This window comes from Mustelus asterias, chromosome 22 (assembly GCF_964213995.1).
Source record: "Mustelus asterias chromosome 22, sMusAst1.hap1.1, whole genome shotgun sequence".
In the NCBI taxonomy this organism is placed as follows: domain Eukaryota; kingdom Metazoa; phylum Chordata; class Chondrichthyes; order Carcharhiniformes; family Triakidae; genus Mustelus; species Mustelus asterias.
The window spans coordinates 67,773,551-67,797,661 of NC_135822.1; the positions used below are offsets into that span (position 1 = coordinate 67,773,551).

Here is a 24,111-nt window from a genome sequence, read left to right on the forward strand (position 1 = left end):
ACTTATCCTACGGCAGCCAAACCTGGCTGGCCCACGTAACAATAGGAAAGCTGCAAAGTTCTGTGTGTGTGGGTGTGTGTACGTGTTGCTGAAGTGAAGCGAATAGTCATCAGGAATCACCGTTTTTTTTCCCCTCTCTTGCTTACATGCTATTCGGACTGTGGCTTTCCTGCTCTTAGTTGTCCCCTGTTGACTCCAGGCTACGCAGAGGCACCAGTAATCCTCCGGACCGTGAAAATCCTCCACTTGCTGTCGGGAAACATTGATAAGGACCTCTCGAACGCTCAGTCCTCCAAGAGAAAAAGAAAGATAAGTACAGAGTGAGTCGGAGTGAATTTACCCATCGGTTTGTTGGCAATGAAAACAACATTTTGCTGGAAGTATGCGGCAGGGCCAGGGGCATCTGCGGAGTGGGGAAAGAGAGTGAACGTTTCAGATCAATGACCTCTCGTTTGCCAATCGGTAATGTTAACTCTGTTTCTCACTCCTCAGACGCTGCCTGGCCTGCTGAGTATTTCAGCAGGTTTTATTTCAGATTTCCCGTGACCGCAGTATCCTGCTTCACAGGAACATTGAAAAGGCTCAGCAGGAGGCTTTGCTGAGCATCTCCGGGTCTGTGCGCAATCAGGACCCTGACCTTCCGGTCGCTCGCCATTTTAACACATGACCCTGCTCCCGTGCCCACATGTCTGTCCTTGGCCCCCTGCAATGTTCCAGTGAAGCTCAACGCAAACTGGAGGAACAGCATCTCATCTTCTGGCTGGGCACTTTACAGCCTTCCGGTCTCAACATCGAATTCAATAACTTCAGATGATTCGCTCTACCCCACCTCCACCCCTTTGTTTTCATTTCATTTCCTTTTTGACTGTTGTCTGTCTACCTTTTATTTCTTTATTGTCTCTCTTTATTCCCCCCTCCACTCTTTCCCCACATTTTATCCCCCCCTTTTTGTACTTTTTCTTTCCCTTTGCTTCCCCTTTCCTCCTTTTTCTCAATTTCCCTTCCTCCCATCCATCCCCCCCCCTCCCCCCACATCTTCATCTGTCACAGTTTACCCTCTGATTTCAGCTTCTCGCCGTTTGGCCATTCACACCCTCTATCCTCTCCATGGACTGCCATTAGCAGCCTTTCCCCCTGGTTTCCGTGGCTATCACTCATCTTCCATTCCCTCCATCCTGCAGTATAAATATCTCCCACTTTCTATGCTGCCTTTTAGCTTTGACAAAGGGTCACCTGGACTAGAAACGTCAGCTCTTTCCTCTCCTTACAGACGCTGCCAGACCTGCTGAGATCTTCCAGCGTTTTCTCTTTTTGGTTTCAGATTCCAGCCTCCGCAGCAGTTTGCTTTTACTCAGCAGGAGGTGATTTGGCCCAACGTGTTAGTGCCAGCAGGAAAAGTTTCTCCACAAATGGACACTTGTGTCTGAGTCATAAACAGTGCAGTAAGTCATCCACTGTGATGAGTGCTTGTGGATACACTGTATAAACAAGTAGACTGCATTGGGATACCTTTGGACTTCTATAATGTTTGAAATGATACTTGAAACTTGTACATATGATGTGCTCATTTTACTAATGCCAGCCAGCCTTATCCCACCTTTCATCTCTTGGCCCGTAGCCCTGTCGGTTATGGCACTTCAAGTGCGTAACCAAGTGCTTTATTTAAATGTGCTTTATTTAAATGCGCCGAGGGTTTCTGCCTCTGTCACCTTTCAGGCAGTGACTTTCAGACCTGTAGATCCTCTGCATGGAAAAAAAGAGCACCCCTCCAACCCTTCCACCAATTGTCTCAAATCTATGCCCCCAGTTTATACCTCTCTGCTAATCAAAATAGGTTCTTCCGATCCACTTGATTTACGACCCCTCGCCATTTTACACACCTCAGTTAAATCTCCCCTCAGCCCCTTCAGGTAAAAGAAAGCAAACTCAGACCATCCATTTTTTTCTCATCGCTAAAGCTCTCCGCTCCTCTTGACAACCTCATAAAACCTTCTCTGCCCCTTCCCTGCTGTGATCACATTGTGGTTGGCACTGCTGCCTCACAGCGCCAGGGACCCAGGTTCAATTCCGGCCTCGGGTGACTGCGTGGGTTTCCTCCGGGTGCTCCGGTTTCCTCCCACACTCCAAAGATATGCAGGTTAGGTGGTTCAGCCATGCCCCTTTGTGCCCCAGGATGTGCAGGTCAGGGGGATTAAGGGGTAAATGCTTGGGGTTATGGGGAACAGATGTGGGTGGGATTGCCCCTTAGTGTCAGGGGGACTACGTGGGATTACAAGGATAGGGCCTGGGTGGGATTGTTGTGAGTGCAGGCACTATAGGCCGAATGGTCTCCTTCTGTACTGTAGGGATTCCAACGCTCCTGTAATTTGGACAGCCCAGTATGCAGTACTCTAGCTCTGGTGGAAAGAGTATTTTACGTGGGTGGGCAATTGGAAGCAAGAAAAGGATTGACGATTTAGCTTGGCAAGGAACTGAAGTGGGTTTGCCATTGCTGACTGTGAGGGCACAGATTTAAAATACTTGGCAAAAGATGCAAAAGCAAAATGAGAAAAAAAAATGTTATCATGTAGCCACAGCGAGTGTTTAAGGTCTGGCGTGTACTGCCTGAGTGTGTGTGTGGTGGAGGCAGGTTCAAAGGAAGCATTGAAAAGGGTATTAGACGGTTATCTGAAAAGACAGAATGTACAGGGTTATGGGGAGAAGGCAGGAGAATGGCACTGAGTGAACTGCTCATTCGAATAGCCACACAGACATGAATGTGGAATGCATTCCTCTGCTCTGTGACAATTCCGTGATCTCCTCAATGCGCAGTAGGTCAGGGACTAAGCTCCTTTGTCACCCCTGGGTTGTCACAGGGGAAGCAGTGATGTTGTGGCATTATTACTGGACCCAGTAATCCAGAGACCCAGGTGAACTGGGTTCGAATCCCGCCATGGCAGGTGATAAAATTTGAATTCAATAAAAAAATCTGGAATTAAGAATCTACTGATGACCATGGAACCATTGTTTGTTGTAAAAACCCATCTGGTTCACTAATGTCCTTTAGGGAAGGACATCTGCCATCCTTACCTGGTCCGGCCCACATGCGACTCCAGGAGGGGCGCTTCTCACCAAAAAAATTCGAAGTGTCGAATTCGCGTGCAAAACTGGAGTAAATCACGTTGGTTTATTCAGTGGGAGTTCAGAGAAGAATCTCACACACTCTGTACACTGCAGACTGCACCAGCATAAATCAGGTAAAAAAAGCGGGATCAATTCCTGTTGGAGAGGCCGGCAGCATCGCGCTGAGTGGGCCACTGCGCGTGCGCCGGTCTGTCAGCGCAGAGATTGGCGCATGCGCAGTGGTCCCGCACTGCCAGCCTCCTGATCGCTGGCTGGCTCGATCGCTGGCCAGCCCCATGGCCCCCTATCGCTGGCTGTACGACTCCCCGCACGGCCCAATCGCTGCCCCCTCCACCCCGACCAACGCAACACCCCACAGCCCTCATTCCCCCCACAGTGCTCACCCTCCCCTGCAGCCCCGACCCTCCCCCCACCCCGCCCTGCCAGCAGGCTGCCCACCCTCACCAAGGGCCAGCCCCGATCGCCGGCCTCCCTCCCTCTGTCACTGAACCCAAATGCAGAGTGGCAGCAGGACCCCTCCAACTCCACAGATTGCCCCCCCCCCGCACCCCGCAGAGGCCCCGCCCCCTTGGCATTGCCTCATGCCCGATGGGCCTGCAAAGGTGCTCCCTGGGCATTGGCATCTTGCCCCTTGGAAAGTGCCATGGGGCCCAGGCTGGCACCGGAGGGGGGGGCTAGCGAGCCCAGAGATTTCAGTCCCGGGTCCCTCATAGCATTTAAATTAGATTAAAATCAACATCAGCATAATTTATGCAGCTCCGCACCTATTTCTAGCGTGGAGATGACGGCGCCAGAACTCCGCTGCTGGGAGACGTTATCAGGGCGGGAAGTCCAGCGCGATTCCCACGGATCGGATGCCGCCTAAATCTCCCAGCCCGCTGCGCTATGTAGTTGACTCTTAAATGCCCTCAGGAATGGGTAAGAAAATGCTGGCCCAGCCAGCGATTCCCACATCCCATGAATGAATAAAACAAGACACACCAGTCTCAGGACACCAATGTGCCTCAGCAACAAAAAAAGTAAATTGCCCGGAAACAGATCAGATCATTTCCAGAGTCAGGAAGCTATTGCTGAACTGACGGGACATGTGCTGAATTCATTCCAGGCATGCCTGCATTCGCACCTCCTGCTTCTCTGAATGAGGGACAATGGGGTTTCTCACCCTGTGTTTTTGAGATGTTTTCACATTGAAAGCAGCCATGGGTTGGGCAGATGCGGTTTCCATGGGAGGCAGGAGTAAGACAGGAAGGACTGCCTGAGCTGCTTTACATTACTGTCCACCCTCCCTAAAGATGAGCTGGTTAGGCTGCATTGACCCGAAAAGGCGCCAGAGTGTGGCAACTGGGGGAAATGCACAGTAACTTCATTGCAGTGTTAATGTAAGCCTTACTTGTGACACTAATAAATAAACTTTCTCACTTTATCTGCTTGCTGGTGTAGTATAAAGGGTTAACAGAATGGATGATGACACAGCACTGGCATCGTGTTAGGTATTCTAGATAGCAGACAAACAAATCTGAAAGGAGATGTGCCTCCTCTGCAACCCACTGTCAAGAGAGTAAATCAACTCGTCTTTAAGTTAAAACCCAGATATGGTTACAGGTCTTCCTTGCTAGAGTTCAGATCCAGTTCTTCCCAAAATATCCGGTGGGTTCACAGTCACGATCCTGTGATTCTGTCCCCTTAACTGGCATGGAGTCTGGGTTCCCTGAGCAATTAAGGGCTGGAAGGCAGTTTCTCAAAGATAAAGAGTCAATCAGACGCCTTTCAGCTTGACAGGAGCAGTATGCTGCAATAAAGGGCAAGTCACAGAGAAGATGCTTCAACGTGAAGACACCCTCTCATCAACTTTTTAAAAAATGTCAATAATAAAATAGGAAAAGCAGCCAGAGCACCAGCTTCTGCCTGCACCTGAGCCGGGGAGTAAGGAAGGATAAAGGCATAATGCTGTGGATGCTGGAATCTGAAACAAAAACAGAAAATGCTGCAAAATCTCAGCAGGTCTGACAGCATCTGTGGAGAGAGAATAGAGCCAATGTTTCAAGTCCGGATAACCCGTCGTCAGGGCTCTAAGAGTAAGGGAGGACCTTCTTTCAATTCCTTTAACAAGGTTCTTGGAAGTCTTGTGGAAAAGTGGATCCTGTCCCTGCCTCTGAGCCAGACGTTCTGGGTTCAGGTCCTTTCTCAGGTATTGAGGTCTAAGGAATGTGTGTTCGCAACATGGTCAAAAAGGTTCAGTGTCAATCTGAAATCCTTCCAAAGACACCTCCTGTAAGAGCAGGAGAGCCAGGAGGGCGGCACGGTGGCACAGTGGTTAGCACTGCTGCCTCACAGCGCTAGGGACCCGGGTTCGATTCCCAACTTGGGTCACTGTCTGTACAGAGTTTGCACGTTCTCCCCGTGTCTGCGTGGGTTTCCTTTGGGTGTTCTGGTTTCCTCCCACACTCCAAAAATGTGCAGGTTAGGTGGATTAGCTGTGCTAAATTGTCCCTCAGTGTCAGGGGGACTAGCTAGGGTAAATGCATGGGGTTATGGGGATAGGGCCTGCGTGGGATTGTGGTCAGTGCAGACTCGATGGGCCGAATGGCCTCCTTCTACACAGTAAGATTCTAGGATTCGATGATTCTATGTCAAGTGGCGCGGGAGAGACTCCTGCTCAGCCACGTTGGATGTGGAGTGGTGCCCTTCAAGCTACAAGCTCCTGGCGACAGACCCGTGACCTGTCCCTGGAATAACTGGCTATGGAAACAGATGAAATTCTGCCTTAGTGCAGCACGAGGACACCACTCCACATCCGACCAGGAGGCTGTCTCACTCTTGCAGCCAGCCATTGGCGTCTTTGGAAGGATTTCAGATTGACACGAAACCTTTTTAACCACGTTGTGGACGCACATTCCTTGGCCCTCAAGACCTGAGAAAGGACTTGAACCCCCAGCTTCTGGTTTAGAGGCAGGGACAGGGTCCAGTGTTCCACAAGATCTCCAAGAGCCTTGTTAAAGGGAATTGAAAGGAGGTCCTTCCCTCACTTTTAGTGCTTTGAAGAGAATTAGAATTGGAACGAGATTGATTGGTTCGGGGGGCCCGAATCGGCTTGTGAAAAAATTGCCGACACTGGGCATGGAGCCAGGAGAAGCAGCTGACCGATGTTGGTACTTGTGGCTCCTGTCCACATGCATTCCCGATTTTGATGGGTCTGAAATATCTGTCCAAAGAGGAAGACAAAGATCGCTAAATTGGAAAAAAATTGAGAATCTGAGACAAGCAGAGTTAGAGGATGAAAGGGATATAATATTTCGGGTTTTTTTTTCTCACTTCGCAATCTTACCTGAGACAAAGCACCTAATCGCAATTTAATATCCGGAGAAAGGAATAAGGAATATAAGGCATTTCACTGTGCAGTTAATTGCCACTCCTATTTAGTACGGCACATACAACTCACTTCACTGTCCAGTTATTCATAGCAACAGGGATAATTTAACATGAAAGTTAAATTGTGTTTAAATGTTTTAGCATAAAATTACAATTAGTGTTACTGTCAAATGGCCTCCACATCTTCCTCTCGATGTAGCAGCAAAGAAACATCTGCCACATAATTACTGCAAAAATACAATTTGTCAAAACATAATCATTAATTATGCAGGGGAAGAACTTGAACAACGTCATGGATTCTGTACAAAATTGCACCATGTCCATTTTTTGTAAGAAAAAATATAATGCTTCAATTATAATTCTGTGCTATTCATTGAAGGGATTTTGGACGTGATATAATTTCCTCCAAATATTAAACCTATTGAAGATTGTTCGCTGCGGAATGAATGCAATAGGCTCCATTTTCTACCTTCCTGGGCCTGATTTCTGCTTGTGGTACAATCTATGCAAGTATCAGCTCACCGCTAATACCGAGCCCAGGTTACTGAGCTTTACGCGGAAGCTACTCGAGTATCAAAACATGTTGTGTCATGTGTCAGTTCCGGTTCAGCTGGCAGCAGCACCTTTGCCTCTGTGTCAGAAGACAATGGGTTTGAGCACAATATCTGGGCTGGATACTCTGCTGCGGTACCGAGCGGGTGCTGCACTCCTGGAGGCGCTGCCTTTCTCGAGACATTAAGTCACCTGGATTCTCAGGTGGGGGCCAAAAGATCCAAAGGCTCTGGTGTCCTGGGCCAAGACAGTCAACGTCACAAAATGATCTGATAATTCTGACACTGCTGTCTGAGGGAGCTTGCTTTGCAGAAATTTGTTCCCACAGTTTGCACATTACAACAAAATACTTCATCGGCTTTTCAGCACTTTGGGCCATCCATTGGCCATGAAAAGCACTGCGGTTCAAGGCCACATCTCATGTCTGTTCAGGTCAGTCCACATCCACGATGCAAAGCCAAAGATACAGAAGAAAGGAGGAAAGAAAGATTTGCATTTATATCGCGATGTTCTCGACTGCAGTGCATCTGAACATGCGATACAACCAATCAAGTACTTCCAACCTGCCATCACAATTGGAATGTGGCAATGCATCAACTAATTTACACAGAGCAAGCTCCCACAAAGAGCAATGTGATAATGACCTGAACATCAATTTTAGTAATGTTAACTTGGGTGATAAATATTGGCCAAGAAAGCGGTGCAAGTCCCCTGTGCTTCTTTTCCTTTGGTTTAATATCTTATCCCAAAGCTGGTAGTGTGGTACTCTGTCAGCAATAACTCATGTTTATAAAGCACCTCTTAAAAAGCGAAATGACCCAAGACTCTTCACAGTAGCATTTTAAAACAAGGCATAACACAGAGCTGTATGAGGAGATACAGTCTCAGATAACCAAAAGACAAGTAGGTTTTAAAGAGAATCCAAAGGAAGAAATGTGAGGGAGAGAGGTGGTGGATGGAGGGAAATCCAGGGACAGCAACCAATGGTGGTGGAACAATTAAAACTGGGGAGGTACAAGGGTAAGAAGTTTAACAACACCAGGTTAAAGTCCAACAGGTTTATTTGGTAGCAAAAGCCACTAGCTTTCGGAGCCTTCAGCTCCTTCTTCAGGTGAGTGGGAATTCTGTTCACAAACAGGGCATATGAAGACTCAAACTCAATTTACAGAATAATGGTTGGAATGCGAATACTTACAGCTAATCAAGTCTTAAAGGTACAAACAATGTGAGTGGAAAGAGCATTAAGACAGGTTAAAGAGATGTGTATTGTCTCCAGACAGGACAGCCAGTGAGATTCTGCAAGTCCAGACAAGCTGTGGTTCATGTCACACTATCTGTAATCCCCACAGCTTGCCTGGACTTGCAGAGTCTCACTGGCTGTCCTGTCTGGAGACAATACACATCTCTTTAACATGTCTTAAAGCTCTCTCCACTCACGTTGTTTGTACCTTTAAGACTTGATTAGCTGTAAGTATTCGCATTCCAACCATTATTCTGTAAATTGAGTTTGTGTCTTCATATGCCCTGTTTGTGAACAGAATTCCCACTCACCTGAAGAAGGGGCTTAAGGCTCCGAAAGCTTGTGGCTTTTGCTACCAAATAAACCTGTTGGACTTTAACCTGGTGTTGTTAAACTTCTTACTGTGTTTACCCCAGTCCAACGCCGGTATCTCCACATCATGAGGTACAAGGGGTCAGAATTAAAGGGGCTCAAATGGTTGTAGGGCTGGAGGAGGTTAGAGATATCGAATGCTGAGACCATGGAGAGGTGTGAAAACCAGACTCAGCATTGCACTAGAGTGTCGGCCTCGAGTTTTGACTCAATCTTTAGGGTGGGCCTTGAACTCTGGAGTGTGCTACGGAATGAGCCGGGAAAACTCCGAATTCCATCGTAGACTGCTTCTTTAACAAATTCATTTCCAGGATGTGGGCATCACTGGCCAGGCCCATCCTTAAATCCCCTTGAGCTTCAGTCTCTGAGGTGTAGGTACACCCTCGGTGCTGTTAAGGATGCAGTTCCAGGATTTTGACCCAGCGACAACAAAGGAACAATGACGATATATGGTCCAGACACACGGCTGCCGCTGTTCATCACTGGTGGAAGGATTGAACTTTTGTGGAAGGGGTAGCAATTCCGCAGGCTGTTTTATCCTGCATGGTTCTTCCACAGTGCTATTGGAGCTACACTCATCCAGACAAGTGGAGAATATTCCATCACACCCCCAACTTGTGCCTTAAAGATGGTGGACAGGCTTTGGGGAGTCAGGAGGTGAGTTACTTGCGACAAAGTTCCTAGACTCCGGTCTGCTCTTGGAGCCACAGTATTTATATGGCTGGTCTAGTTCAGTTTCAGATCAATGGTGAAGCCCAGGATGTTGACAGTGGGGAATTCAACGATGGCAATGTCATTGAATGTCAAGGGGTGATGGTTAGATCCTCCCTTGTTGGAGATGGTCATTGCCTGGAACTTGTGGGGCATTTTGGCAGGTCAAATAGGATGGCGGAATATAATATTAATGGTTGGACTCTTGGCAGAGTGGAAGATCAGAAGGATCTTGGGGTCCGAGTTCATTGGACACTCAAAGCAGCTGTGCAGGTTGAGGCTGTGGTTAAGAAGGTGTATGGTGTCTGGCCTTCATCAATCGAGGAATTGAGTTTAGGAGTCGTGAGATAATGTTGCAGCTATATAAGACCCTGGTCAGACCACTTGGAGTACTGTGCTCAGTTCTGGTCGCCACATCACAGGAAGGATGTGGAAGCCATGGAAAGGGTGCAGAGGAGATTTACAAGGATGTTGCCTGGGTTGGGGAGCATGCCTTATGAGGATAGGTTGAGTGAGCTCGGCCTTTTCTCCTTGGAGAGACAAAGGATGAGGGGTGACCTGATAGAGGTGTACAAGATGTTGAGAGGTATTGATCGAGTGGATAGTCAGAGGCTTTTTCCCAGGGCTGAAATGGTTGCCACAAGAGGACACAGGTTTAAGGTGCTGGGGAGTAGGTACAGAGGAGATGTCAGGGGTAAGTTTTTCACTCAGAGGGTGGTGGGTGAGTGGAATGGGCTGCCAGCAACAGTGGTGGAGGCGGATTCGATAGGGTCTTTTAAGAGACTTTTAGATAAGTACATGGAACTTAGTAAGATAGAGGGTTATAGGTAAGCCTCGTAATCGCTAAGGTAGGGACATGTTCGGCACAACTTTGTGGGCTGAAGGGCCTGTATTGTGCTGTAGTTTTTCTATGTTTCTATGAATGTACTTGCCCCTTGTCAGCCTAAGCCTGGATCTTGTTCAGGTCTTGCTGTATTTACCGAACTGAGAATACCACCATCTCCTCTCCTGTTTATCTGACCATACCAGGTTGGTATGATCAGCAAATGTTATATTTGTTATCACATTATGCTCGGCATAATTTGTGACTCAAGTAAAACAGCGAAGGCCAAAACATGTCATCTGCAGATATCCCCAAGTTACTTCCCCGATCAGATCTTTGACCATTTATGATTTTTCCGCCTCTTATTCTCGAGCACATTAGCCTGAGCCATCTAATTCTAGACTCTCTTCAAAGCTCCAGAACCTGACCTTTATCCACCATCTTTATCCAACACCTTGTTAAACTTCCCTCACATTAACTGACCCCTGCTCACGATAATTACAATAACCTGCACGTGTAAACAGCTCAAATATGCATAATTTACAGAGGCTGACTGGGCAGGAGATAAATAATTTGGTCAAAGATATGTTGAAACAGCAAGCTTTAGAACGTAGGCCAGAAGGGCAGTGAGACACAGGCATGGAGCGATAGAATTCCAGAGGGCATTCAGCCAGTGGCTGAATGGCCAGCTCCCATTGATGGAACAGAAATTGTGGAGAATATTGTTGAATTAAGATGGAATGGGGTACTGGACACTGAGAGAATTTGGGGCCCTCTACTGCCCCCCCCCCTTTCAATCCATTAATCACACAAATATGTTTCATCTGGGACAAAAACAGAAAATGCTGGAAAATCATAGAAATCATAGAATCCCTACAGTGCAGAAGGAGGCCATTTGGCCCATCGAGTCTGCACCGACCACAATCCCACCCAGGTCCTATCCCCGTAACCCCATGTATTTACCCTACTAATCCCCCTGACTAATGGTCAATTTAGCATGGCCAATCCACCCAACCTGCCATCTGTGGATTGGCCATGCTAAATTGTCAGCAGGTCTGACAGCATCTGTGGAGAGAGAGTAAAGCCGAGATTTCGAATCTGGATGGCCCTTCGTCAGAGCAAAAAGCAAAGAAAGTCAGAAAAGATTGATACTATGAGGGTGGCGGTTGGGGTCTGTGATGGGACAAAGGGAATGTCAATAAAAAAGGCTGAGAGAGGTGCTATAAGTGTCCATTAAGTGATCAGAGTGTGTGAATGGCAGAACAGAGGTACAGAATGGTATAAAATGAATGGGAATTCTGCCTCCTCTTTTCATCTCGTTCATCCATTTGCATCATCCTTCTTTCTCACTCCCATTTTTCCACTTCTCCTTCTTGCCTCCCCACCCCCTCTCCCTTTCAGGGCAACTGCCTCAGTCATCGGTACCACTGTTCCACCATTCACACATTCTGATCACTTAATGGACACTTTTAGCACCTTCTCTCAGCCTTCTTCACCCTCATTTACATTCCCTTTGTCCCATTACACCACCCCCTCCCCGCACCCGACCCTCATAGTATCAATCTTTTCTGATTTTCTTTGCTCTTCGCTCTGACGAAGGGTCATCCAGACTCGAAACGTTGGCTCCATTCTCTCTCCACAGATGCTGTCAGACCTGTTGAAACTTTTCAGCCTTTTCTGTTTTTGTTTCAGATTCCAACGTCCGCAGAATTTTTGCTTTTATCTGAGAGCTCCGGGAGGGAATCAAAGAATTCCAATGGAATTGTGAGGTACATCTTACTGTACCAAGAGGCACGGTAGCACAGTAGTTAGCACTGCTGCTTCACAGCTCCAGGGTCCTGGGTTCGATTCCCGGCTCGGGTCACTGTCTGTGTGGAGTTTGCACACTCTCCTCGTGTCTGCGTGGGTTTCCTCCGGTTTCCTCCCACAGTCCAAAGATGTGCGGGTTAGGTTGATTGGCCAGGTTAAAAATTGCCCCTTAAAGTCCTGAGATGCGTAAATTAATGGGATTAGCGGGTAAATATGTGGGGGTAGGGCCAGGGTGGGATTGTGGTCGGTGCAGACTCGATGGGCCGAATGGCCTCCTTCTGCACTGTAGGGTTTCTATGATTCTATGATTTCTATGACCATCGGAACATAAAAAGAACAAGGAGCAGGAGTAGGCCATCTGGCCCCTCGAGTCTGCTCTGCCATTCAATAAGATCATGGCTGATCTTTTCGTGGACTCAGCTCCACTTACCCGCCCGCTCACCATAACCCTTAATTCCTTTACTGTTCAAAAATCTACCTATCCCTGCCTTAAAAACATTCAACGAGGTGGCCTCAACTGCTTCACTGGGCAGGGAATTCCACAGATTCACAACCCTTTGGGTGAAGAAGTTCCTCCTCAACTCAGTCCGAAACCTGCTCCCTCTTATTTTGAGGTTATGCCCCCTAGTTCTAGTTTCACCCGCCAGTGTGTTCTCCAAGTGGATGAAACGAGAACCGACAGTACTTTCCGCAACAATCCATCCGCCGCTGTTCCTCCCTCATTCCTTTATCGGGGCCATGGATCATAAAGACGGAAAGGCACACACTTTGCATGATTTTCCAAACTATTTAAATTACTGGTGGGAAAATGGAACACAGAGAGTGCCTGTGAATTTATGATAGGCTCTCCTTAAGTCTCATCTCTTTTGCAGTTATCCACCGCCCCCGCAACCCCTGCCCTGATCGGTACCACGCACATAAAACATTTCTGACTTTTCATTACAGAAGCCTTTGAGTTTGCTGAGCAGCTGCAATCTGGGTCCAGCTTATTGAAACACTTTCCTGGCACGGAGAGAGATTTTTAGCGTCTGAAGGAGTCATTTCCAAATAAATACGAAATCAGCTTCTGCCAAGATAAAATCCTGGGCTGTGGAAATAATGTTTGCGAAAAATAAATGGAATCTGTGTGTGTGTGTATTTTTTTTATCCCCCTGTAAACTTTATTCAGCAGAAACTGAAAATAAAAATATATCCGTCAGATGATAGCACCAGGGGATCTCGGGCAGAACGGATAAAGGTTTTTGCACGTCCTCCCAGCCTTGCGGTCAAAGTTAGAAACTGGGAAAGTTGGTGCCCAAACTTTTAATCAGACAGCAACCTCTCACAAGGGAAACATATTTTTCTGCGAGAGGAGCCTGAAGTGGAACGCCAATACGGAGATGGGGCAGGAAAGCGGAGTTGAAGTCGAGGATCAGCCAACATCAGTGTTGAATAGATCCAAGCCAGATGGTGAAGGATGAACCAAAACAAATCCTTTCCTTGAGAGTAGGTTTAATCACAGGATGCAGCATTCCAGAACTCTGCCGCCTAACTGGGTCTTTGGGGCGGCACGGTAGCATAGTGGTTAGCACTGCTGCTTCACAACTCCAAGGACCTAGGTTCGATTCCCAGCTTGGGTCACTGTCTGTGTGGAGTTTGCACATTCTCCCCGTGTCTGCGTGGGTTTCCTCCGGGTGCTCCGGTTTCCTCCCACAGTCCAAAGATGTGCTGGTTAGGTTGATTGGCCATACTAAAAATTGCCCCTTAGTGTCCTGAGATGCGTAGGTTAGAGGGATTAGCAGGTAAATATGTAGGGATATGGGGGTAGGGCCTGGGTGGGATTGTGGTCGGTGCAGACTCGATGGGCCAAATGGCCTCCATCTGCACTGTAGGGTTTCTATGATTCGATGGTTCTATGAACTCGCCACCCCAAAGACCCAGCGAACTCTCTTTGTATGTGCTCTCAGTCCTTTCATCAAACAATGCCCATCACCCTCTATACCTTTAACAACCAACTATCACCATTAATGAATGGCAGAGCAGGCGCAATGGGCCAAAACGTTGTCTGGTTTCAAGAAGAAATTATATGTAGCTCCTGGGGCTAAAAGGATCAAGGGATATGGGAGGAAGGGGGGATCAGGATATTGAATTCGATGATCTGCCATGATCAAAATGAATGGCGGAGCAGGCTTGAAGGGCCGAATGGCCTACTCCTGCTTCTAGTTTCTATGTATGGCCTACTCTTGCTCCGGTGCATCTGAAATTGGGCCATCCCTGTTTCTGGGCCAGCTGATATTGGACTCTACCTGGACTGCCCCTTATTTCTATTCATTCATTAGATGAGGGCGTCACTGGCTGGGCCAGCATTTATTACCCATCCCTGAGGGCATTTAAGAGTCAACCACATTGCTGTGAGTCTGGAGGCACATGTAGGCCAGAATGAGTATGGATGGCAGATTTCCTTCCCGAAAGGATATTTGTGAACCAAATGGGTGTTTATTCTACATTCGTGGGACATGGGCGTCACTGGTTGGTCAGCATATATTGTCCATTCCCCAGTTGCCCGAGGGCAGTTGAGAGGCAACCACATCACTGGAATCACATTGGATTTTATTTTATTTGATTTGATTTATTATTGTCACATGTATTAACACACAGTGAAAAGTATTGTTTCTTGCGCGCTATACAGACAAAGCATACCGTTCATAGAGAAGGAGACAAGGGAGTGCAGAATGTGGTACAGTCACAGCTAGGGTGTAGAGAAAGATCAACTTAATGCAAGGTAGGTCCATTCAAAAGTCCGGCGGCAGCAGGGAAGAAGCTGTTCTTGAGTCGGTCGGTACGTGACCTCAGACTTTTGTATCTTTTTCCCAAAGAGAGAAGGTGGAAGAGAGAATGTCCAGGGTGCGTTGGGTCCTTAATTATGCTGGCTGCTTTGCCGAGGCAGCGGGAAGTGTAGACAGAGTCAATGGATGGGAGGCTGCTTTGTGTGATGGATTGGGCTACATTCATGACCTTTTGGAGTTCCTTGCGGTCTTGGGCAGAGCAGGAGCCAGACCAAGCTGTGATACACCCAGAAAAAATGCTTTCTATGGTGCATCTGTAAAAGTTGCACCATATAGGCCAGACCGGGTAAGGACGGCAGATTTCCTTAGTGAGCCAGTTTGGGGTTTTTAGGACAATTGACAATGGTTTAATCATCTTTTATTTCCATATTTTATTGAATTCAAATTTCACCATCTGCTCTGGTGGGATTCGAACCCAGGTGCCCAGAGCATTACCCTGAATCTAGATTACTAGGCCAGTGGTAACGCCACTACGCCACCACCTCCCTACTTTTTGGAATATATTTAGTTGTGAGGCTGCCCCAACCCGACACTGGATGACCTCCAGACCACCCCCTCACATTGAACTAAACATGGTCTCCAACTGCTCACACTGAACTGTCACCGGTCCTGAGGCAGCCCGGCAATGGATGACCTCTTGCCTCCAGGCCACTTTATATTGCAGTGTTTCCAGACGGCCCAATATTGGACCACCTCTGGACTCCAGGTCCTGCTATTTATTGGGGTGAGCTTTCTGCACACTGCCTGTTGTTGTCCGTACCCTCACCTTCATCTCTGCAAAGGTCAAAATTGACCCCAAGAAGTGTGATGCTCATACAACAGGATTTACACAGAAATAATTTTATAATGTGACAATAATATATAGATTCCAGGGATTATACAGAGGTAGATTAATATGCTAGGTATGTATTAATGTGATACCTAAGGCTGTGGTACACAGGAACCTAATTTTCCTGTCTTGGGAGAATTATCTTTATGCATAAACCTTGACAAAAACTCCACATTTTAAAAAATTTAATCTGTTACATTATTAATAGAACAATGTCCTTGTTTAAATTACTTTTGTGCATTCTCACTGTTATTACGAGTTGGGCGGCAGACAGTGGACATTTCCTAGTAACAAATCTCCAAGCTCTCGCTGTCTGCACCTCACAAAAAGGCTACATTTTCACATGGTTCTGTGGCTGGACTCTGTCTCAATTGCAGAGGGGAGAAGGAAGGGGCCTGTTAAAATGGACTCCCAGTACAAAATGCCCTAGTCTAGTGCCCTACTAGGTGCACATCTTATCCACCACAAACAATGATGGAAAATCTCTCATGGGATGACAAGAAGAGACTCTCTCTCTCTTCATAGAATCCCTACAGTGCAAAAGAGGCCATTCGGCCCATCAAGTCTGCACCAACTCTCTGACAGAGTATCTTAACCAGGCCCTTTCCTCCACCCCATCTCAGTAACCCTGCACATTTCCCATGGCCAGTCCATCACGCAAACCAGCCTCCCATCCATTGACTCTGTCTACACTTCCCGCTGCCTCAGCACAATTAATTAAGGATCCCACACACTCTGGACATTCTCTCTTCCACCTTCTTCCTTCGGGAAAAAGATACAAAAGTCTGAGGTCACGTACCAACCGACACAAGAACAGCTTCTTCCCTGCTGCTGTCAGACTTTTGAATGGACTTACCTTGCATTAGGTTGATCTTTCTCTACACCCCGAGCTATGACTGTAACACTACATTCTGCACTCTCTCCTTTCCTTCTCTATGAATGGTATGTTTTGTCTGTATAGCAAGAAACAATACTTTTCACTGTATGCTAATACATGCGACAATAATAAATCAAATCAAATCAAAAAGCCTAACCTACACATCTTGGGACACTTAAGGGACAATTTAGCACAGCCAATCCACGTAACCTGTACATTTTTGGACTGTGGGAGGAAACCGGAGCACCTGGAGGAAACCCACTTCTTCTTCTTCCGAAGATGCTTATGCAAAGTCTGGCACTGTCCATCTGACAAGTGCACTGCAGCACACCTCATCACACTAACAAACCTGTGGCAACACAGTGCCATCCAAATATCAATGAAAGGAAAAAAATATTCACACCAACTCCACTGTTCCTGCTTCTTGCCCTTTGCAATTCTCTCTCTTAATTTCCCAAACTTATGCTGCGTCTGGGTGATGTATGTTTGGAGCAGATGATGATAGAGGGTGAAGGGCCCAGTTATTTTCAATGATGGAAATGGTTGTAAAGTTTCCACAAGATCAGAAGAAAAGCCTGACAAAGGAAGGGTTTCAATAGGATAGAAAGGAGGAAGTGTCTCCACTGGCCAGAAGTTCAATAACCAGAGGGCAGAAATATAAGATAAATCGACAAAAGAACCGGGAAATCATAGAAACCCTACAGTACAGAAAGAGGCCATTCGGCCCATCAAGTCTGCACCGACCACAATCCCACCCAGGCCCTACCCCCATATCTACCCACTAATCCCTCCAACCTATGCATCTCAGGACACTAAGGGCAATTTTTAGCATGGCCAATCAACCTAACCCGCACATCTTTGGACTGTGGGAGGAAACCGGAGCACCCGGAGGAAACCCATGCAGACACGAGGAGAATGTGCAAACTCCACACAGACAGTGACCCAAGCCGGGAATCGAACCCAGGTCCCTGGAGCTGTGAAGCAGCAGTGCTAACCACTGTGCTACCATGCCGCCCATTTTCAATGATGGGAAGAGAGATGGAGACATTTTTCTTTGACACACGATCGAGTACTCATCGCCTGAAATGGTGATGGAAGCAGACATAACAGTAACTTCCCAAACCTCATCTGTACCTGGGAAGTAAAAGATTTTCAAAGCTTTGGGGAAAGAGCTGGGGCAGTGAGAATTATCACTTCACTTGTTCCCGAGTTAGCCCAACCACTTGGTTCCCTTCTCTGCTGTATCTTCCTCTGATTCTCAACAAGACCACCAGAAGAATTATGTTGAACTTTGCTGTTCGGACCGGTGTGATCAGTGGAGTTGGGCAGAGAGGTGGCAGAAGCAATTCGGAACACATAGCAATACATTATTACACACAATAAAACTGGGGGAGGTGATGGCCTTGTGGTATTATCGCTAGACTATTAATTCAAAAACTCAGCTAATGTTCTGGAGACACGGGTTCGAATCTCATCACGGCAAATGGTGGAATTTGAATTCAATAAAAATATCTGGAATTAGGAATCTACTGATGACCATGAAACCATTGTCGATTGTCGGAAAAACCCATCTGGTTCACTCATGTCTTTTAGGGAAGGAAATCTGCCGTCCTTACCTGGTCTGGCCCACATGTGACTCCAGAGCCACAGCAATGTGGTTGACTCTCAACTGCCTTTGGGTAACGAGGGATGGGCAATAAATGCTGGCCAGCCAGCGATGCCCATGTCCCTGGAATGAATTTTTAAAAAACTTCATAATAGATGGTAAAATTCTTAACGCAGAGAGATTGAGCCACACACATTCATGGATAAAGTTTTAAAGTTTATTTATTAGTCACAAGTAGGCTGACATTAACACCGCAATGAAAGTTACTGTGAAAATCTCTAGTCGCCACACTCCGGCGCATGTTTGGGTACATTGAGGGAGAATTTAGCACGGCCAAAGCACCTAACCAGCACATCTTCCGGACTGTGGGAGGAAACCCACGCAGACACGGGGAGAACATGCAGACTCCACACAGACAGTGACCCAAGCCGGGAATCGAACCCACTGTGAGGCAGCAGGGCTAACCACTGTACCACTGTGCCGCCCTGTGCCGATCACTAAAGCTGGAAGTGAAAGTAGAAAAGGCAACTGTAGTGGGATGCATACAGTTGGGATAAAGGATTGAGGGGGCAGCTGTAGAGTGAAGGAATGCCAGCAGAAGCACCAAATGCTGATGTAATTATGATGTGGTGACAATTGCCATGTAAGAGTGATCTGGAGAAAGGAGAAGTCAAAACTCGTACAGAGTTCCAAAGATGTATGTGCAGCTGTAATGATAATCGTTCGAACAAACTGCAGTCTTGAATAATTTAACCAGGCACAGTAGGCAAACCACAAAGGACCCCATCTGGACCCCGAACACACGACAGAACAGCAACTGGAACTCATGGGTGGGGGGGACTTTCCTCTCATAACTGCCCCTTCATGAGCTGGGCTTGCTGGAAACACAAGTGGCATCAGAACATTTGTTTCACAAACCTCACTAACTGTCTGAGGTCCGCACAACGTGACCACGAGCGGATCTCGACATAGGCAAACAATGTTCCTGCCCAAAGCAGGTGGTGCATGATCCTTACTTGTAGATTAGGGTTCCAGAACGCCATTTCTGTCTCCATGCGTATTGCCATTACAAGCTCATTGATCCCACCCACACACCCGAGATGATACAAGGCAGAAGACAGTCATTTCCAGTGATATTTCATGGGAAAATTCTGTGAGGTAAAACACTGGAAAGGCACATTCTTTCAATGCAGCGTGGTTCTCTCCGCTACTGAAAGCCGTTTCAATTGCAGCTTGTGCAGAACTTGCTTCCTAAAAGACTTGTGACAATGTGGAGGTCCTTCTGGTAACTTCACTCTGGGTAAAAGAGTTGGATGGAAAGGCAAGGAAAATAATTTGAGAGAGATGTGCTTGCAGGAACAGAGTCAGAGGAAGCGGTCTTATCAGCTTGCTGCGCTGGGTGAGCCGGTAAGATTGCGTGAGAGGTGAAAAGTCAGATTCGCACCTGGTTTCACATCTCACGGAATCTTACCAGCCCCCTGTGTTTTGTCGGCGAAATTGACTTGGGCACGAAGCCGATTTAAATATTAATGATTTGTTTCGCATGTCATTAACGAGTCCCGCAGGGCATCGTCTGGCTTCACTTGTACTTACCCCCACTGACCGGTCCTTACGCCGGGGAGAATCACACCAGGTCTCCACCAGCAGAGACCAGACGTAAAGGCCTTGCCGGTGGGGTGACGGGGCGGGGGAGGGGGAAAGGGGGGGGGGGAATTGGAGGTGATTGAAGGGGGGGGTGGAATTGGAGGTGATTGAAGGGGGGGGGGGGTGGAATTGGAGGTGATTGAAGCCCCCAGGTGGTCGGAGGGCAGGACCAGGCAGTGCCCATGGGGAAGACTGGCAAAGGGGGGAGGAGGCATGCAAGGTGGGCCACGGAGGGCATCGTAAGGAAGGATCAATCAGGAGGGTCCCAATGCCATGATGCCAGTGATTTGTGTTGCCATCAAGAGGGGGGGGGGGGGGGGGGTTAACGCTGCTGCTAATAATGGGCAGGCGGCAGGGGGGAGGCAGGAGGTCTCCCAGTTCAATGTCGCCCCGAGCAATCTGCAGATGGCTTCACCAGCAAGCTTAGGCACTGCCCCCCCCTCCCCCCCCCCAATATACTGGTGAGAATCGCAATTCTGTCCAAAGAAGTGATTACGTTTTCAAATTCTGGAAGTCTGAAACTCACCCGTTTTCTCCCACATTCGGCACTTAGAATTATTTGATAAGGTCACACCCATAGAGCTTTACAGCATCCTTTGGCCCTGCATTGGCCATCAAGCACCGATCTATTCTCAACTCATTTTCCAGCACAGCCACAGCTTCTCAAGTGCTCACCTTATCCTCCCGCCATTCCTACATTATATTTTCTGTCGTTCCAACCTTGACGCCCTCCACATCTGGTCCTCAGGGTGAGGCTACTCCAGATAGTTGAGGTGAAACGCGAACTTCATGCATGTCAACGAGTGTGGGAATATTCAGCTCTGAGACTTGTGACCCTTGGAGTTCAATGGCAATGTTCTCAACAACTGAAGAAAAAGCCTTGTGCAATTGGGTTTGTATTCGTTGGAATTTAGAAGGCTGAGGGGGGGATCTTATAGAGACCTATAAGATAATGAAGGGGCTGGATAGGGTAGAGATGGAGAGATTCTTTCCACTTAGAAAGGAAACTAGAACTAGAGGGCACAGCCTCAAAATAAAGGGGGGTCAGTTTAGGACAGAGTTGAGGAGGAACTTCTTCTCTCAGAGGGTGGTGAATCTCTGGAATTCTCTGCCCACTGAAGTGGTGGAGGCTACCTCGTTGAATATGTTTAAATCACGGATAGATGGATTCCTGATCGGTAAGGGAATTAGGGGTTATAGGAATCAGGCAGGTAAGTGGAACTGATCCACTTCAGATCAGCCATGATCTTATTGAATGGCAGGGCAGGCTCGAGGGGCTAGATGGCCTACTCCTGCTCCTATTTCTTATGTTCTTATGTTCTTAATAGAGAAAGAGCAGAACACTCCTTCAATCATCAAAAACTTAATTTAGTTCCTTGCCTCCCTTCACACAATTTTAGTTACAATCTTGAAGCAACCTCTCTCTTGCTCTTCCAGCAACGCCACAAGGTCCAAAGAGTACAGAATCTACTGGGTATGAAACAATGATCAACACACATTGCAATCAATTTTTGCAGGGGTTGCTGGACATGTAATGTGGGCGGCACTGTAGCACAATAGTTAGCACTGCTGCCTCACAGCGCCAGGGACCCAGGTTCAATTCCCGGCTTGGGTCACTGTCTGTGTGAAGTTTGCACATTCTCCCCGTGTCTGCACGGGTTTCCTCCGGGTGCTCCGGTTTCCTCCCACAGTTTGAAAGGGGTGCAGGTTAGGTGCATTGACCCGAACAGGTCCCGGAGTGTGGTGACTTGGGGAATTTCACAGTAACTTCATTGCAGTGTTACTGTAAGCCTTACTGTGACTAATAAATAAATTTTAAATGTAGCAATATTTGTTGGACCCCCTTCCTGGGGTTTCTGGGTGTGTTAATATTTGTTTACAGTCCCTATGTGTGTACCTGTCAGTATTTGCACAAATCACTGGGCGCACGTCATTCTTGTTGAGATTCCATATGCATAGCAATAATTGCAGTGTGTTTTTCACACAAAGTGAAGTAACTCATCCACAAGGATTCAATAACTTCAGTCTGCATTTCAACCACTTGCTCTCTCAGAGGGGCAGCACTCAAGAAGACTGCACTTCTCTCTGGAGAATGCCAGAGTTGTGCCATCTCCTGTCACAAGATCTACTGTTGCAAATTCAATTCCTTCTCAGCGTATCTACTCAGGAAAAAATAATAAGCACCTGAGAGAGAAGATAGAACAAAGAAAATTACAGCACAGGAACAGCCCCTTCGGCCCTCCAAGCCTGCACCGACCATGCTGCCCATCTAAACTAAAACCCCCTACCCTTGTCCCTCGCACCTTAAACCTGTGCCCCTCAGTAATTGACTCTTCCACCCTGGGGAAATGCCTCTGACTATCCAGCTTCATATTTTGGGTGCAGTTGAAACATAGGAATTAGAGGCAGAAGTGCCCTCAATGCAATCAATTTCTTTTATTATTTCATGGATGGTGAGCATCGTGTGAGGCCAGCATTTATTGCCCATCCCTAATTACTCCTGAGAACATAATACGTATTCGAAATAGGAGCAGCAGTAGGCCATTCTGCCCCTCAAGTCTGCTCTGTAATTCAGTAAGATCATAGGTGATCAGACAGAGGCCTTAACTCCACTTGCTTGTCCCTTAATTCCCTTGTCAATTAAAAAGTCTGTGGAATGCTTCAGTGAGCCAGCCTTGAACTGCTCACACCAGCGAAGAATTGTAAACATAAACGTGGAGGGAAGCAATTCCTCCTCATTTCAGTCTTAAATAGGAGACCCATGTGGGCCACTAGTTCCAGACTCCCCCATGAGAGGAAACACTCGTAGGGGAGTGTTTTTTTAAGGCTTCGCTCATCCCAAAACTGTAAAATCCTACCCAAGGTCAACAGACCTTTCCATGGTCCGCTCCTCGCCCGCTATGATATCCCGTGGCAGACGGGATAGTATCTTCAGGCCATTCTCTCAGCATCTGCCTTCTCAAGCCCCCTCAGAATCTTCTATGTTCCAATAATCATTCTTCTGAACTTCAGTGAATACAAGCTTAACCTTTCCTCATCAAACTCTTCATCGCAGGAAGCTACCGAGTGAATCTTCTCCGTGCAGCAAAAGCTGGTGGGTGAGTCACCTTTCTGAATTGTTGCAGTGCATGTGGCACAACCACAGTGCCGACAGAGAAGGAGTCCCAGGATTTTGATTCAGTGACAGTGAAGGAATGGTGATGAAGCTCCAAGTCAAGTGTGGCTTCAAGGTGGCAAAGGTCACAGGCGGTGGTGTTCCCAGGCAGCTGCTGCCCTTGTCCTTCTCGGTGGCAGAGGTTGTGGGCACTGTTGAAGGAGCTTTGACAGGTTGCCGCAGTGCATCTTGTGGATGGTACACGCGGCTGGCACCGTGTGCACGGCGCTTCAGGGGGTTCTGGGGAAACTCATTCCAAGAATCAGTCGACCTTTTAAAAGTTTGTTCACTCGGGCAGCCAGCATTCTGTGCAACTCCCAGAAGACGTTTAATTGCACAGCTTAGACTTGACATCATGATTCGCGACACCTGTGAGCTCATTAATGCTCATTACTCATTCAGGCTCTGTCTCAAGTTGCGCTCTACTTGGAACACTTTGAGAAAAAATATTCAACAGAATTTCACAAATAGATGCGGTTCTGTGACTATTTTTCTCAGACAAAGCTGCAACTGTCTTGAGCTGAATTCAACAGAATTTCACAAATAGATGCGGTTCTGTGACTATTTTTCTCAGATAACTGCCTTGAGCTGCCTCTTATCACCTCAGTGTCAAAAATCAGGTTTGTTCACCATGCTTCTGCATGTTTGATTTTAATTTTAGAACTATATGGGGCTGGTTTGTGAAATAACTTCCGAGAGGCCCGTATCCCTTCACTCAAACTGATTTATTTACACATGCAGGTACTTCCCAGTAGGGGAATTTCACAGTAACTTCATTGCAGTCTTAATGTAAGTCTTACTTGTGACTAATAAATAAACTTTAAAAGAGTATTCACCCCCAGTGCCGGTGACCCGATCACTCCACATTCGACGTCTCTGTAGAGTTTCCTGATTGCGCAGCCTTAATGAGCCTCAATTAGGGAGCTCATATTCCAGCAGGTCCAACTCCCACTCGCTGAAGTCATTGCAGTTTCAACACCTCAGGTAATTTTGTGGCTTTCATTCTAATAGAGCAATTGAAAAGGACCAACTTCAATTCCAACAACGAAGAGCAAAGAAAAATTATAGCACAGGAACAGGCCCTTCGGCCTTCCAAGCCTGCACCGACCCTGCTGCCCATCTAAACTAAAACCCCCTACCCTTCTGGGGACCATAACCCTCTATTCCCATCCTATTC

At 47.2% G+C, this 24,111-nt stretch overlaps 1 protein-coding gene across 4 annotated transcripts in view; it reads right to left on the reverse strand.

Moving 5' to 3' along the window:
• Positions 1–24,111, reverse strand: part of LOC144510159 (netrin receptor UNC5D-like) — a 558,422-nt gene that overhangs the window by 157,588 nt on the left and 376,723 nt on the right. For 3 of the 4 annotated variants that reach the window (XM_078239549.1, XM_078239553.1, XM_078239551.1), the window contains exon 3: positions 147–290. In XM_078239549.1, coding sequence (XP_078095675.1) covers positions 147–290 — 144 coding nt within the window. Of the gene's footprint in view, positions 1–146; positions 291–3,069; positions 3,184–24,111 lie in introns of those variants that run through there. The other variant, XM_078239552.1, reaches the window with a different exon arrangement.